Raw genomic sequence first — 15,123 nt, 5'->3', positions numbered from 1 at the left:
ATTCTTTAATTGAAAGATATTAACATACACCAAGTTTTCTTAATTATAATCATTTATTATAAAGTAAAGAAAGGTACAATACAAAACGACAATTAATTTGTAGCTTAATTATTTTTACAAATCTTTGTTGAGCACTTATTACAGGTGAGAAAGCGCTCCTGGTATTTTGGAGACAGCAGGGAACAAAATAAACAGGAATTGCTATTCTAGTGAAGCTTACATTCCAGAATGGATATGTATCACCTCCACGTTTAATACTCATTTCAGAAATAGGGGAAAGTAAGACATACCCAATAGGAAAAAAAAAAAAAAAAAGTCAACTGACAACCTCATAAAGCAAGTTAATATTGTTATCACGTAGCCAGAAAAAAATACCCAGGAACCATACTAACTCTGGGGCTAGTTAGATGGGCTTCCCTAAAGGCTCCCTTGATCCCTGTGATGCCGGTTTGGGATTTTCTTACCCTACGTCCATCTTCCCACCCGGCCCGGCTCGGCCCTGTCCCGCGCTGCGCGTGGAGCGGGAGGGAGCCCGGCCCTCGCGCAGGTACCGGCTCCGGGGTCGCCGCCAGCCTCCGCCGCCCGTCTCCCCGCCCGCGGCAAGTCCACGTTGGGGCCGGGTTTGAAGCAGGGCCGCCGGAGGGGGAGGGCCGGAGGTCCTGCCTTTGCCCCGCGGCCGGTGGCCAGATCGCCAGGTCCCTGGTCCCGGCGCGGTGGTCGCCCAGAGCGCGAGTGACTTTGTCCTCTGCTGGGTGACTCCTGGCTCACGTCACCAGTTTGACAGCCTCTCACCAAATCAGAGAGCGGCGCTCGCCGGGAGCTCTGGGCGTCACCGGGAGCTCCCGCAGATTAGAACTCGCCTCTCCTAGCTCCTCCCCTCAGTCTCATTTAAAGCTCCCACTGGTTTTCCTGAAAAATTGAGTGGGCTCAGTTTCTGCAGCGCTTTCTTCCACTGCAAGATGGTAAGTGAGGAACTGGCGTTAGCTAGTCCGCTGGCAAACTTGGGTCTCTGGAAGTTAATGAGCTTTGCATTTAGAATTTATTCCACCTTGGGAGCAAGATTTCTCTGCTACCCACCAATTAAAACAGATCCTTTCTGCTGCCCTCTCTTTTCCTATCCTGTCTCTCTCTCTCTCTCTCTCTCTCTCTCTCTCTCCTCTCTCTCTCTCTCTCTCCCCCTCTCTCCTCTCTCTCTCCTCTCTTCTCTCTCCCTCCCTCTGTTATTACTACTTTCCTGACTTTCTCCCCAACTTCCCCCTCCCCCTGCACTCTCTTTTCACTTCTACCTTTTCCTCTAGATTATGCATATATTTGCAAACACTTGGACATGAACTTGTCGAGGGATATTTGGGGTTTGTTTTCTTCTCAAGTATCAATTGCATAATAGCTTAGCTCTGATTTAAAAAAAAAAAAAATCTCAGGGAAGGAGTCTACAAACATAATTTTATAATAAAAGAAAATTGCACTTGATAAACTTTTGGCTGAATTTCTTTGGTCTGCACTGCCCAAGCTGGACTTGCTTCAGAACTGGAATTTTTCAAAACTTAAATTACCGAGAACATTTACAAAGTGTGATTGAATTGACTTAACTTTTTTTTCTCTTTCTTCTTCTTATTTGTTTTCTCTCTGTTTACGTTAATGCCCAGAGAAACTCTGTAGTAGTCAAAAAGAGTTTTTCCAAAGCTGGGCTCTGCTAAAATGAATGGTTTTTACCTGATTAAACATTGACAAATAATTTAAATTTGGTGTTGTACAAATTAACCCAGGAAGGCTGCATACCTGCCCCTGCCTGGACATTTGGAAAGACTGTGTGTCTGAGGTTCAAGAAGTGGAGAGCAGGAGAGTGTTCACTGGATCAGAACACAGTGGACAATACATGCCAGTTAGTGACAAGATAACTTTGGAGGAGCATTGAGCCCTAGTGATGGACAAAACTAGAGCTTGCTGTCTTTGCTAACAAACTTCTTTCAGCTTTGATTATACGTTTACTTGGAGTGACTTTATGCTCCTGTGCTTAGTGTTGGGAGCAAAATGTTTTAATTATCTCTGGGACAGAGATAGATAGATAGATAGATAGATAGATAGATAGATAGATAGATAGACTATGAGCCAGCAGCATGTTAGGTCAGAGGGAAGAATAAGGAAGGAATGAGGCACTAAAATGAAGAGGTTAGTCTATATTATGTCATATCCACTTCAGCTTTAGCATTCTGCGTTCTTTGTCCTTCAGGAGTTCTAGAAATATAATTAAGGTATTTGCTAGAAAGAACCAAATAGTTCTTATGTTTTCGCACCATTAAGTAGAATTCCCTTTATTTAGATCTTGGGTAGACTATTAGATGAGCTGGACGTTGCAACAGAGAATCCTTCTGGATATGTACAAATTTCACCCATTCAATGCTAGTCTGCTCTTTTGCTCAAAGGCCTTAAGGGAAATTCTGGGTAAACCAAGAAACTCATTCCCTTTTAGTAATTGTAATTTGACCACCCCAAAATTAATATGGATCTATACTTAACACCTTTTCTGATTTTTTCTTTATATTTCACTGCATATAATTTCGGTATTTCTCCCACCCTTTCCCCCTTTTAAATCTCCATCACCCCATCTCCTGGGACCCCGCACTCCCCCCATTCTGAATTTCACAGAACACCATTCTGCCTTGCCAAGACCAGTACTTTGTAGGAGGCCAGAGCTATAATTGCCCGTATTCCACTACAACGTCAGAATCTAGTGTTGACGTTTCCACGGAGACTTGGGTCTCTTTCTGGGCCGCTGGTCTCCTGGACAACAGAGAGCTCCAACAAGCACCACAGGCACAGGGTAAGTTCTGCTCCTCTGCTTCCCTGACAGATCTGGAGCTCTTTTCCATACCCGTGGCTACAGAGCATCATGGGCTAGGACTCTAGAATAAGGGACGATATGGAAAATTTAAGTGAACCCAAGGACTCCTGATTTTTACAGTCATAAAGCCTGCTGTTTTACACTTGCCAAATAGTGAAAATGGGATTCTTTACCTTGCCCACTGGATAGCATGTATTTCTCCCTACACTTTATAGTTCTTGCAGAGTCCTGTCTCACTGTGGGAGTGTGAGTCTGGATCAAAGTTTTATAAACAACACACTGGCAGAATGTCTTTGGAATGAGGATACCAGTCGGAACACTTCTTTTGGAATTCAGGAAAGTTTCCCTGAGTTTGAGAGAAAAGCAAGGAATACTAGCTTAATTTTTATTTCATAGAGGAAGTTCCATGGATAGTGTGTTAGAAGTGGAAAAAGGATTCCCTTTTACACATAAAAAAAGCTTCAACTTTGGAGAGAAGTATAGCATTGACGTAAAATGACATATTAATTTTGATCCGTGGCATACGAGCAATATTTATAAGTACAAAAGAAATGTCTGTGTTAAACACTCCAGTTTCTTAAATAATTGTCAGACACCCTAGAATTAAATATCCATACCATTGGTTCTGCCACATGATTCGTTTTATTTTTTAAAAAGACACAAACAAAGGAACTCAAAAAATTAAAAGCACACTTAAATGTCACAGAGGACGTTGTTGAGTATTAACTTTCCACTACAAGCAATGGTAAAAACAAAATGCCCAAGAGTGTGAACCCAACCTACTTATGCCATTTTATTCCTATCTCCTACTCATCATTTCACTTTAATCAAAAATATTTCAGTATCAACAGTAGAACCAGAGAAGGGCAAGAGTCAGAACTGTACTAGATGAAGAAAAGAAAGTAAAAGTCAACCCCGTTAGTATGCCCAGCCATAGCTTTTTACTGATAGATAGAACTAACTGTCAAATATGGGGGGAAAAGCCACTTTGAAAAAAACATGTATAGAATATACAGATTAAAACAGTTGAAACAGATAAGGTCTGGGCACAGTTTTGAGATTTTCATTAAGATCTTCAAAGAAGCAAGGTCCAAATAGTTTTAAAGTAGAAAGTGCTACCACATACAAGTCCAAATAAATACAGTCCGTTAGATGAAAGCAGGCAGGCAGAGAAACTAGTAGCATTACAGATCAGAATTTAACTATAGAGCCAAACAATATATTATCAAGTGCTAAAGCTTAGAAAACAAGATAAAAACTAGAAAAACATAATGGAATTGCAATGTTATGCCGAGTTTGGGGGGAGATCAGTAAGTATGTGCATAAATTAATGACAAAGACTGGACAGTCTTTATTAATTTATCCAGCAGGAATACATACATTAGGCAAGAATGTGACCCCTTCCTGCTTATAACAATTTACCCTTTAACTGCTATGTGATCCAGTGTATAAATATTTGTTTCTCTCATCTTGCTTGCCTTTTCAAAAAAATTTTAAATGTCTTGTTTTCCTGTATGGCAGCAATAGCTGTTTAAGAAAAATAATTGAACCTACTAAACTTTCTGATTTGATTTGATAAGTTTCTTTATTACACAGAAACTACAAGACTATTTTCTCAGTTATCCATTTGTATTTTCACAGAATCCTTCAGTGACTCAAATTTTTCTCTTCCGGACTTGTGCTCATGGGAAGACGCTCAGCTTTCCTCTCAGCTCTACAGAAACAAGCAGGTATGTGTAAGTCAGAGCATTGAGACTGGTCGTGTTCCGCGTGATCCGTTCCCCACCGTTAATATCTTGCTTCTTGTCCCTTGTGAAATTCATGCTGACTCAGTTTAGAACCAAAGTGACTGTGTGTCCACAGAGAGATCAAAGTTAGATGATGGATGTCAGAGAAAAGAAAAACCACCAAGACACTCTAGAAAGACCTGCAGTCAAGCTCCCACTTTACACATTTTAGCCGTATGACCCTGAATCCTTCTCCTTTTCCTCATTTATGGAATTGTAATCCTTGTGCTGCCTATCTCAGAGGGAATCTGAAAAGATCGAATGATATAGTGAGTGTGACAGTATTTTTAAACCATAACATCGCTAATACTTGGAGAAGAGATTATGATTATAAAATATTTTCCTAAGATTGCTTTTTTTCATGTTCTGTTAGTTTTGCCCCTGAAGGGTAATTTAACCTAGTGGACATACAGACAGATCAATCTGAGGCTGAAAGAAGCCGACCCACCTCTGTTTTTGTTTATTATTTATTTATTTAAAAATGCAAGGGAGGAGTCCAGCAAAATCTTGCTAATACTTGGAGAAGAGAATGATTATAAAATATTTTCCTAAGATTGCTTTTTTCATGTCCTGTTAGTTTTGCCCCTGAAGGGTAATTTAACCTAGTGGACATACAGACAGATCAATCTGAGGCTGAAAAAAGCCGACCCACCTCTGTTATTTATTTATTTATTTATTTAAATATGCAAGGCATCATTTTCTATATTTAATTTAATCTAGTGGACATACAGACAGGGCAATTTGAGGCTGAAAAAAGCGGACCCACCTCTATATTTATTTATTTAAAAGTGCAAGAGAGGAGTCCAGCCACATCTTCCTAAACATCATTTTCTGCATTTAAACAGTTGCATGCAGCTCATTTTTTCGTATCTACCTGATTCCCTTGTGGTTACAAGTTTAAAAGTCTATTATAATCTCTCCAAATGCTTTGCAATGAATGAGAATTCAGAGCACAAAGCTGAACAACTGGGCGTTAGGGGAACGTAAATTTAATTTAGGCCTCTCAGGATGAGGGCTCCTCGTGCTCGTGCTCCCACAACAAACAGTAGTCAAGTCAAGGAGCAGTGGCATTATTATAAGGTTACAGAGTCAATACAGTGGAGCAGGCTTCACCACTGTCTGCTTTTTGTAGCTGCAAGATACCCTGGTGCAGAAGGAAGAAGAACTCGCTAGGTTACATGAAGAGAATAATCACCTCAGACAATACCTGAATTCTGCTTTGGTTAAATGTCTTGAAGAAAAGGCCAAGGTATGTGTGTATCTACTTTATAAGAACAAAGCAGTGATTTGAGAAAGGAAATGATTTATGACAAACTCCTTGATTAAACAGGGTATCTTGATATGCATTTATGAGATGGATGGTTTTTCTTAAGGAAACATGGCTCTTTCACAAGAATTTTTATCTATCATTTCTCTGAAGTACCTAGAATGCAGGTGTCAGTCATATATTACAAAAGAAGTTGCTTAAAAATCAAATGGTAGTCAGGGGTGGGGGTTGCTAAGACAATCAGGGTTAATCAAAAGGCAGAATGAGATGGATGGAATACTGTATGGGAAACAGATCTAAAAGACACTCAGTTCTTTTAACAATCTGTTTGACTTTAGGCAAATCATTCTTACTTAGATCCTCACTTAACTTCATCTGTAAGGGATGGTCTAAAATGTCCTTTAAAAATTCTGCTAGATCTAAAATGCTGTCAATATTGCCGGAGTCCAGATCTCTTGATTTGGCATTTACAAATTACATTAGGCATATACAATTACCTTATCGTTTAATTCACATTTTTTTCTCCACTTTTAAAATGAGCTATTTCTAACTCAAGGATAAATAACTTGCCTATAGTCTTTTTTTGTTCATGCTCAATTCTTTGCCTTTCAATTTTTTATTATCTATTTGCCATTATGTTATCATTAATGCTTTCATCATCAATCTTTTCTGTACTTCTAGACAAGCTACATTATTTGGTCTAAATTGATGATGCTTCTTGCTACTGTTACTAAATAGAGCAGTTCAGAGAACAGAACACACTAGATTTGATTTCTTTACAATTCAGTTGCCTTTGTTAAAAAGAGAATACATCTTGGTTATTTGCCTGGGCTCCTAACTCCAGGCACCATTCCATAAAAGGACACTTATTATATTATTAAGTGATAACAACTAGGCAGTTTGATCTGTCGCTCTTAATAATTTTCCAAGATTTAGAATAATATAATATCTCAGAAGTGCTTTGAAAGTTTATGAAATAAGAATAAGCAGTGTTGTAGAGCGTTTAATCAGAGGATCTGTCTAGATTCGGGTGGCTTAGCTTTATGTCTGAGCTAAATCATTCTCAGCAAGCCATTAATATGTCTGTGCCTTAGTTTCCTCATTAATGAAGATTTTAATAACATCTATATCCAATGAGATAATACATATAATCAGCGATTTATAAATTATAGTAAATGATAGTTTATTTATAAATGATAAATGTATTATTTATAAATAATATTGTTTCTAAATAAATATAAATATTTATTCATATAAATGTATAAATATTACTTATATAAATTTATAATAATGTAAATATTACTTATAACATTTATAAATATAAATATTACTTATAACATTTATAAATATAAATAAATATAATTTGTAATATAAATAATATAAATATTATTTATAACATTTATAAATAAATATAAATATTATTATAATATTTACAAATAAATATAAATATTATTTATAATATTTACAAATAAATATAAATATTTATAACATTTATAAATAAATATAATATTATTTATAACATTTATAAATATTACAGTCATATATTACAAAAGAAGTTGCTTAAAAATCAAATGCTAGTCGGGGGTGGGGTTTGCTGAGACAATCAGGGTTAATTATTATATATTTTTTATATATTTATATATTATATATAAAATAAATATATTATAAATAATATACATATTATTTATATGTATAAATATAAATATTATTATAAATGATTGTTCATTTATAAATGATAACTTAATAAGTGATAGTGCTATTATTGTTATAATAATAACTTGCCTGTGCTGAAATCTTAAAAATATCATCTAGTCCTTTCAACATTTAAGAAAACTGAGTAAAAAATATGATTTAGAGTTTTTAGGCAGTTACTTGTCATCACAGATTTTACTTTACAAACAAGCTAATCCAATCTATCTTACTTGTGTGTGAAGAGAAACTTAATCATTTTTTTCAAGATAATTTAGTTAACTAGTAAATATATGAAAAAAGTATAACTTTCAAATATCACTTCCTTAGAAATTGCTCTCATCCGATGAGTTCTCCAAAGCATGTGGAAAATTCAGGAAGGGGAAAAGAAAATCCAAAGAACAAAGATACTCTCCTGCTGAGATTCCCCATCCCAAAAATGCCAAAAGAAACCTCTCTAGTGAATTTGCTAACTGTGAAGAACAAGTTGGGCCCCCTGTGGATCCCTGGGTCCTTCAAACACTTGGGTTAAAAGACCTTGACACTATCGATGACACCTTACCAGCTAACTACAGTGCCCTCGCATCTCGTCCCAGAAGAGTCGCCAGCACATTTTCCCAATTTCCGGATGATGCAGTTGATTATAAAAATGTCCCCAGAGAGGATATGCCAATTGACTATAGAGGTGACAGAACAACCCCCTTGCACAGCACTGCCACTCATGGAGAAGATTTCCACAGCCTTTCTCAACTTTCAAATCCCCCAGTGGGGCTGAAAACTCTTCCTTACTATACTGCTAATGTGTCACCCAACAAGACAGAGATGGCATTTTCCACATCCCTGAGCCCTCATTGTAATGTGAAAACTCATTCCTTCCACCAGGGACAAGCCTTTGTGCGTCGAGATGAGGAGGGAGGCTGGAAGTTTACCTGGGTCCCTAAGCAGTCTTAGTGACTCCTCTTTTTTATCACAAAGCACTGCCATGAACTGTTTACAGAGACCTCTCTTGCACTTGAATTTGACTATGTGGAATACAGAAGCTATTGCTTAGACTGTCTCCTGCCACTGTAAATGTCACTCTCAATTACCCACTTAAATCTGCAGGGAATGGCTTCCAAGAATCCATAATGAAACATGTTCGCGCTTCTTTCACCTAAATTTGACTTGTTTACACACCAATACCTGCTATTGCCATCCTCCCTTTGCCCTACACTTGAAGAGGTATTTTCCATTTTCTTTTATATTCCTTTAAGACCTAGATACATTTTTCCATTTATAACCAGTTTAACAGATTTTCCTCTTTTAAGTAGTTGAAATAGTCACAGCCCTTTTACTTTTCTCCCTTTGTCGTTTCTGAAAACTGCCTTTAGAATGAGCTCTATTTTTGCTTCAGGTACTTACTACTGCATGTTCAAATAGCTGAGGGTGGGGTAGAACAAGTGTCTTTGCCCATCACCACTACTACTGAAGACATAATATGGATGTGTGTAGTGTCATGTTCATGGCAGTTCAAAAAGTTCAGTGCCCCATGGTGGCATTGACAAAGTCTCTTAAAACAACTGTAACTTCACTAACAATCAATATCACAGATAAATTTTAAAATTACAAAGAATTTAAATTAGTTTTAAATGCCTCATGATGTATCAGCTTCTATATGTGCCCAGCATTGTTTCTTTAACCAACACGACCCCAAGAAGAACATTTTGAGGGACTGTGGTAACAAATCTAGTCATCGTCTGCGACTACCCAGATGCTGACAAACTCTTATTGCTGAAAATAGACTAACCTAGCTCAGCCATTGTCTCATTCATTCATTCATTCACATATTTCTTTTTTCATTGATCAGTCCACCCAAGATATCTGTAGAATACCTAATGCCTACTTTGTACCAGGCACTATGCTGTGTGATAATGATAAAATACAAGCAATTTAGGCACTGTGACCACCATCATGAGACTTAGACCTACTCATCTGCTATGACTTTGAGAAAACGACTTCCCTTTTGTGAAGGTCTAGTTTCCCAGCTGTGGAATACAGAAGTTGGACTAGATAATCACTAATATTCTATGAATTGAGGCTGGGACCTATCAGATATACTCCAACATGGCAATTTCAGGTCATTGAAGAAACTAAAGAGAAGTCTTTAGATAGGCACTGCGAATATTATGTAGGGTAAACTTTATGTACAATTAATAAAATTCAAAAATATAAGTCGTTTGAAGATAACATTGGAAATCATTGCTCTGATCACAGTACTCTTTTTCTAGAGCCCATTTTGCAGTTAACTCAGTCTAACTATGTGAGAATAATTTGCATCTAAAAATAGATACATATTAATTTTTAAATAAGTGTGGATAGATTGAATATAAATATTGCTATCAAGGACTTCATATTTCTAAATTTGAAACCATATATTTTTAGTGCTTGTGCTAGTTTTCTTCTTTCCCATCTCTTAAGACCCCTATCATTCCCAGAATAATTTACACATCCTGTGTGTGCACCTATGTTTTTTGGACAAACTTCAATTAATGATGAAATCCTTCATGTTGAAACCTGTTTTCATTTTTCTCTTTTCCACATCTCAATAAGTCATCTTGCACAATCAATATCTCACAGGTCAAGTGTGTTGGTTAGGATTCTTTGTAACAAAGACCTGCCTTTCATTGTTGTTGCTGTTTGCTTGTTGCTCTATTTTGGTGATGTAAGCAAGAGTCTGTTATAAAGTTTTGTTACCACCCACTTTTAAAAATAATTTATGAAGAAAATCCAATATAGTAATTAATATTACTCTCTGGAGTACCTTAATAAGTAGAACATGTTCCATTTTCTAAAAAATAAAATAAAATAAATAACTGTGCCTTTTGCATTCTGTTGTCTGTGCCCCTGGTTGGTGAAATTTGTCTCTTTTTAGAATAAGAGATTTAAGAATTGGAATTACTGTACTTTAGTACACTAGGAATTGAGAAAGTAATATAACTAATTTTGAAAGTCTAATAATCAAGCTGTAAAAGGAAATGTATCAGTTAACAAATATTTATTTTGCATTCCTTGTGTGCCTTATCATGTGTTAAGTACCATGAGGATACACCCAGGCTTAGCACAACGCATTTGGTGTTTAAAACAAAACCACACAAAATGTCATAGCTTTTGATAGCTTGTAAATGAAACTTAATTTTGGCCCAGTTTAAAGATATTACGAAACATTTGGCATAAAATGTGATACGTTTTCCTGGCTTATATCATGGATGATATTATGGAAGACAATTACCCCATGTTTTTGAAATCATGTCTATAAATATTTAATATCCATTTAAATTATGTATAGGAAATTATTTTGTTCATGTTTGAGAAATTAAAAATTTCTTTCACCTGAGTGTATGTTTTACTTGTACGGCTTCACCATGGCTCTCTAGTAAACCACAGTTCATATTTTAAGCTATAGTGGGAAATAAAAATGAAGTCTTTTGTGATTGTGATAACCATTTTTATATTATGCTTAACATTCCCTAATAGCAGATTTTCTTCTCCTGGTTTGTAACCATAATCCTGTGTATTTGCGTTTCTTTGTATGATATCTATGGTCAGACTAATGCCTTCAGCATTTAGGGCTTAATGGTTCTTTCCCTTCTTTAGGGTACATTAATGAGGCTTTCAAATGTTAAGTGGCTTAGAGTCTAGTGCCTGCTGGATACACTATTTTAACTAGCCACACATAAAAATTAGAATCCAGTATCGATTTTTTAAATTTGTCAAATTTTCCAATGTCCTCTGACCATCTGAAAGATAAATCATACTTGTATCTCACTAGTACTTGGAAAAAAAGGATGTTGTTAAACTTCAGCTATGAAGGTGATGTTAAATAAATGAGGCTATTCAAGACTTCAGTGATGCTAACCTCTAATTTGAAAAATCTGAGGAAAAGGAACAATATGAATTAATGGAAGAAATTGTCTGTTTGACTTAATTCAAGAAAACGACTTTTTAAAGAAAGTATGACAAATGGATTTAACAATTCACCTGTAGTACAAATGTGGAGAAAAGTATAGCGTTAATATATCCAGTGATAAGTTTTTGATAAATATTACATCTTGCTTGTAAGGTCAGGGTATATAATTTTACCTGTGTTTCAGTTTACCAAAAGATTCACATAAGAGTAAATATTAAATTCTGATTTTTTCTTTATATTTCACTAAACCAAATAGAATTGGTTTTCAAGCTACAAATATATAGTGTGAGTATGTTTCTCAACCTATTTTTCATATTTTTATCTATTTTTTGTTCTATAGAGATAACCAGATATCCAGTTTTAATTCTTGTATTGAATTTCCTGCAATTGTTAAATGTAATTAACACTTAATATTTTAAATAATATGATTTCTATATGATTTGAAATATTTCTAATGATATGTAAGAGTCAATTTTGTAATGAATTTATAGCTAATAAATAATGACAAAAACTTACTTAATCCTACTTTTGGCCCTTATTTTGGAAACATTTTTTAGTGAATGGAGCAACAAACCAAGAAAAAGTTTCCTGTACATTTCTTCTGTAAATGTTGCCACAGAAAGAAAAAGCATGTCAATTTTCAAGTGTATGAAATGGTAGTATGATTAATAATGGAGGTAGTTATTCAACAGATATAGCCTCAGCTGAGATACAGACTCAGCGTCAGGCTCAGCTGAGGATATAAAGAGGAAATATGTGTTAAAACTACTTGGCTATAAATGAGAGGAACATAATTTAAACGTGCTTAATCAAAGCAAGGGAATAATTGGCTCTCATCACTGATGTTTATATTTCCAGAATAGTTGGATCTATGTGCTCAAAAACTGTCAGCAATCTGGTTTGGGATTTCAAGCAAGGCTATGATTAGGAATAGATTATTAAATGGTGTTAAGATAACACTCACCATACAAAAGCGTGACAGAAACCAGCATGGGATAAGGTCTGTGAGCTTAAATAGCAATCAACATCTCATAAATATTCTCCAGTTTTGTGAAATTCCACTTCCAATGAGCAAAGCCTCAGTTAAGTGTTCCAGATTGATTTTAGTTATACCATGAGGAATTATGAAAAGATTAGGGTATCCACATAGGAAAATTTTGAGCAGGATTATCTTGAGGCCACTATATAGGTATACAGCCATATTTTCCTCAGGGAAAGATTAATATCAAGAGACAGTGATTTGGAACTTGCATCTCAGGGCAGTAACCTGTCTCTATATGGAGCCTATTTTGTTATCAGTCATGGATAACCTGGATTTTATTTAGTTTTCTTACAGGGGTACTTTTCTTTCCTTGGAGAAAACTATGAACAGACTTCACTCACTTTAAATAATCCTTGAATAGGGATGTAATTGATATAAGTTATTTCAAACATATTATCACAACGTGTTTCATGTCTTTATCTCTATTTTAAAGATGAGAAAACTGGTTATAAGTGTGATATGGGCCACATTATAATAGTTGAGGCCCAAGATAAACCCTGGTGCTGACGTTAGGTCTAATATCCTTTCTACTATTGTTGTGGAACTTTCTCCTTTGTTCAGCTAAAACCAGTTTTTTGTCACACGAATAGGAGAGATTAGGATCGCGGACACACAGAAGGGTGAAGAGTGGAATTCATTAGACAAAAAGGAAAAAAGAAAAATAACGTTCAGCAAAGAGTCCTGCAGGCAGGTTTCCTGCCTTACATATTGAAATCCCAGGTCACCACACAGGAACAGGAGAGGCCAGGCTCCTCACTCCTGCAAACGGACACAAACTTCTTTAGGCTCTTCTCCATCCTCCCAGTGCCCAGGTCGGCATTATTTAGACAGAATCAATTGGGAAAGGGCAGGCTTCATCCAGAACCAGCAGTCTGGTTTTTCACCCTTCAGGCTGTTTTAGGCTTGAAGACAGGGTTTCACTGGGGACACTTGGCTGTCTCCTGTCTCTATCACATCATGATAATATTTGGCACTAACAAATATGCTTACAGTCAACAGACTGTTAGAGACTACTACAAACCTCAGAGAGAGCAGTGTAAAGTATGGAGGAGCTCTTAAACCTTTGCTTGCTTTCAACAGAAGGATATTCTGGTGTGAAGAATCTCATTATTGCTAACAGGCTTGTTCACAAGAGGCCTAATTCATCCTCCATCATTCCAAAAGAGAGAAGTGTACACATTGACAACCATTTCAGAAATTTGGATGAGGAGAGTAGGATGGAAAAGGTGGGGTATCATGGTCAAAAGTATTAATATGCTTCTTAAACAAAAAATTTCAAATAAAGTAAAGGGAAATAAATCTCTTTCTCAATTACTACTACTAATATTAAATCCTAAAGTAGCAGTGTATAAATGATCCTTATGAAAGTCTTTCTCTTCTTCCTTTAATACAGAAAATAAATTTTATACCTGTTTAAGTAATAGCATTACTCCCTTTACTGTCATTCCCTTTCAGTATAACTCAAAGGGAAAGTAAAACAGTGAATAGTCATATTTATAAGCTGACTCATTCTAACGCACTAAAGACAGTCTATCCTCACACTTTGGAAATCAGGGGTTAATTGATACCTTTTCAGGAACATGACTGATGTTTTTGTTGTTGTTTCTTATTTCTACGCCAAGTTTATAATCTGAAATAATAAGGCATAGGAAGGGTATTTCTAGGTAATTTCTCATTTCAAGAGAGTCCTTCATCCCAAATGACTAGCCCCTCAGGGACAAGGCCCAACTATCTCAGGAGCTTTATAAAGATTCCCTCAGGGCCCTCCAGTTGCTGTGAAGTTGAGAGCAAGAAAAGCTCTGTAATGAGTATGCACTGAGAATTCAGAATCCCTTGTTATAATCAGGCAAAAGGCAAAACACACCTTCCTTTCATTTTGCTCTCCTAGGATGTGCCGTATTCCAGAAGCCACAGAGTTATTCTTCTTCCACCCCCTGGCCCACAGGGAGTCTTAGATAGAACCTGGAAGTGGCATCTGCACAATGCCAGGTGGCCCCTCCCATGAATAGAGCTGTGTGCACACCCCAGGAATCTCAGTCTCCTTGGGGAATTAGAGCACCATATTGCCAGGGCCTTAGCCTTTTCTTCCATTGTTTTTCAGAACCGTGACTAGTCCCACCTAGCCCATCCTGTTGTCCTCCCTCCAAATTTCCACAATAGTTGTAATCAGCATGCTGCTTCCTTTTGAAATGGTAAAGGATGAATCAGGTTTCTTGGGAGCCATCCTGTTAACAACAAGAGTAAAAATGGCTGGTGGCTCAGAATAGCCCTAGATGATGAATAGAAATATCCTTTCTATGACCTTGAAATGGGCTTCTAGAAGACCGTTTAGTATGTATAGTAATTATTAGGATTTATTTATGTCAGTTGATCAGAATACAGAGATTCCCACTGCCTTTTGTACAGCACAGTGATATTATGGACAAACAAAGACTGCAGTATAAAAAGTAGGTTCCTCCACTCATAACTATCAATCTTGGAAATTAATTTAACTTTTCTCAGTCTCAGTGTATCCACATGTAAAATGGAGATAATAACGTTTGCCCTATA

General features: G+C 36.4%; 1 protein-coding gene across 1 annotated transcript; it reads left to right on the top strand.

Moving 5' to 3' along the window:
* The first annotated feature begins 407 nt into the window (after positions 1 to 407).
* GMNC (geminin coiled-coil domain containing) lies at positions 408 to 10,959 on the top strand. The gene is made up of 5 exons (XM_033202452.1): positions 408 to 620; positions 2,647 to 2,821; positions 4,484 to 4,572; positions 5,762 to 5,878; positions 7,916 to 10,959. The coding sequence occupies exons 1-5, from the start codon at positions 408 to 410 to the stop codon at positions 8,534 to 8,536; spliced, it is 1,215 nt and encodes a 404-aa protein (XP_033058343.1). The 3' UTR covers positions 8,537 to 10,959.
* Positions 10,960 to 15,123: the final 4,164 nt, after the last annotated feature.

Source organism: Trachypithecus francoisi, unplaced genomic scaffold (assembly GCF_009764315.1).
Source record: "Trachypithecus francoisi isolate TF-2019V2 unplaced genomic scaffold, Tfra_2.0 Lachesis_group0, whole genome shotgun sequence".
In the NCBI taxonomy this organism is placed as follows: Eukaryota; Metazoa; Chordata; class Mammalia; order Primates; family Cercopithecidae; genus Trachypithecus; species Trachypithecus francoisi.
This window is presented reverse-complemented; position numbering and strand designations above follow the sequence as displayed.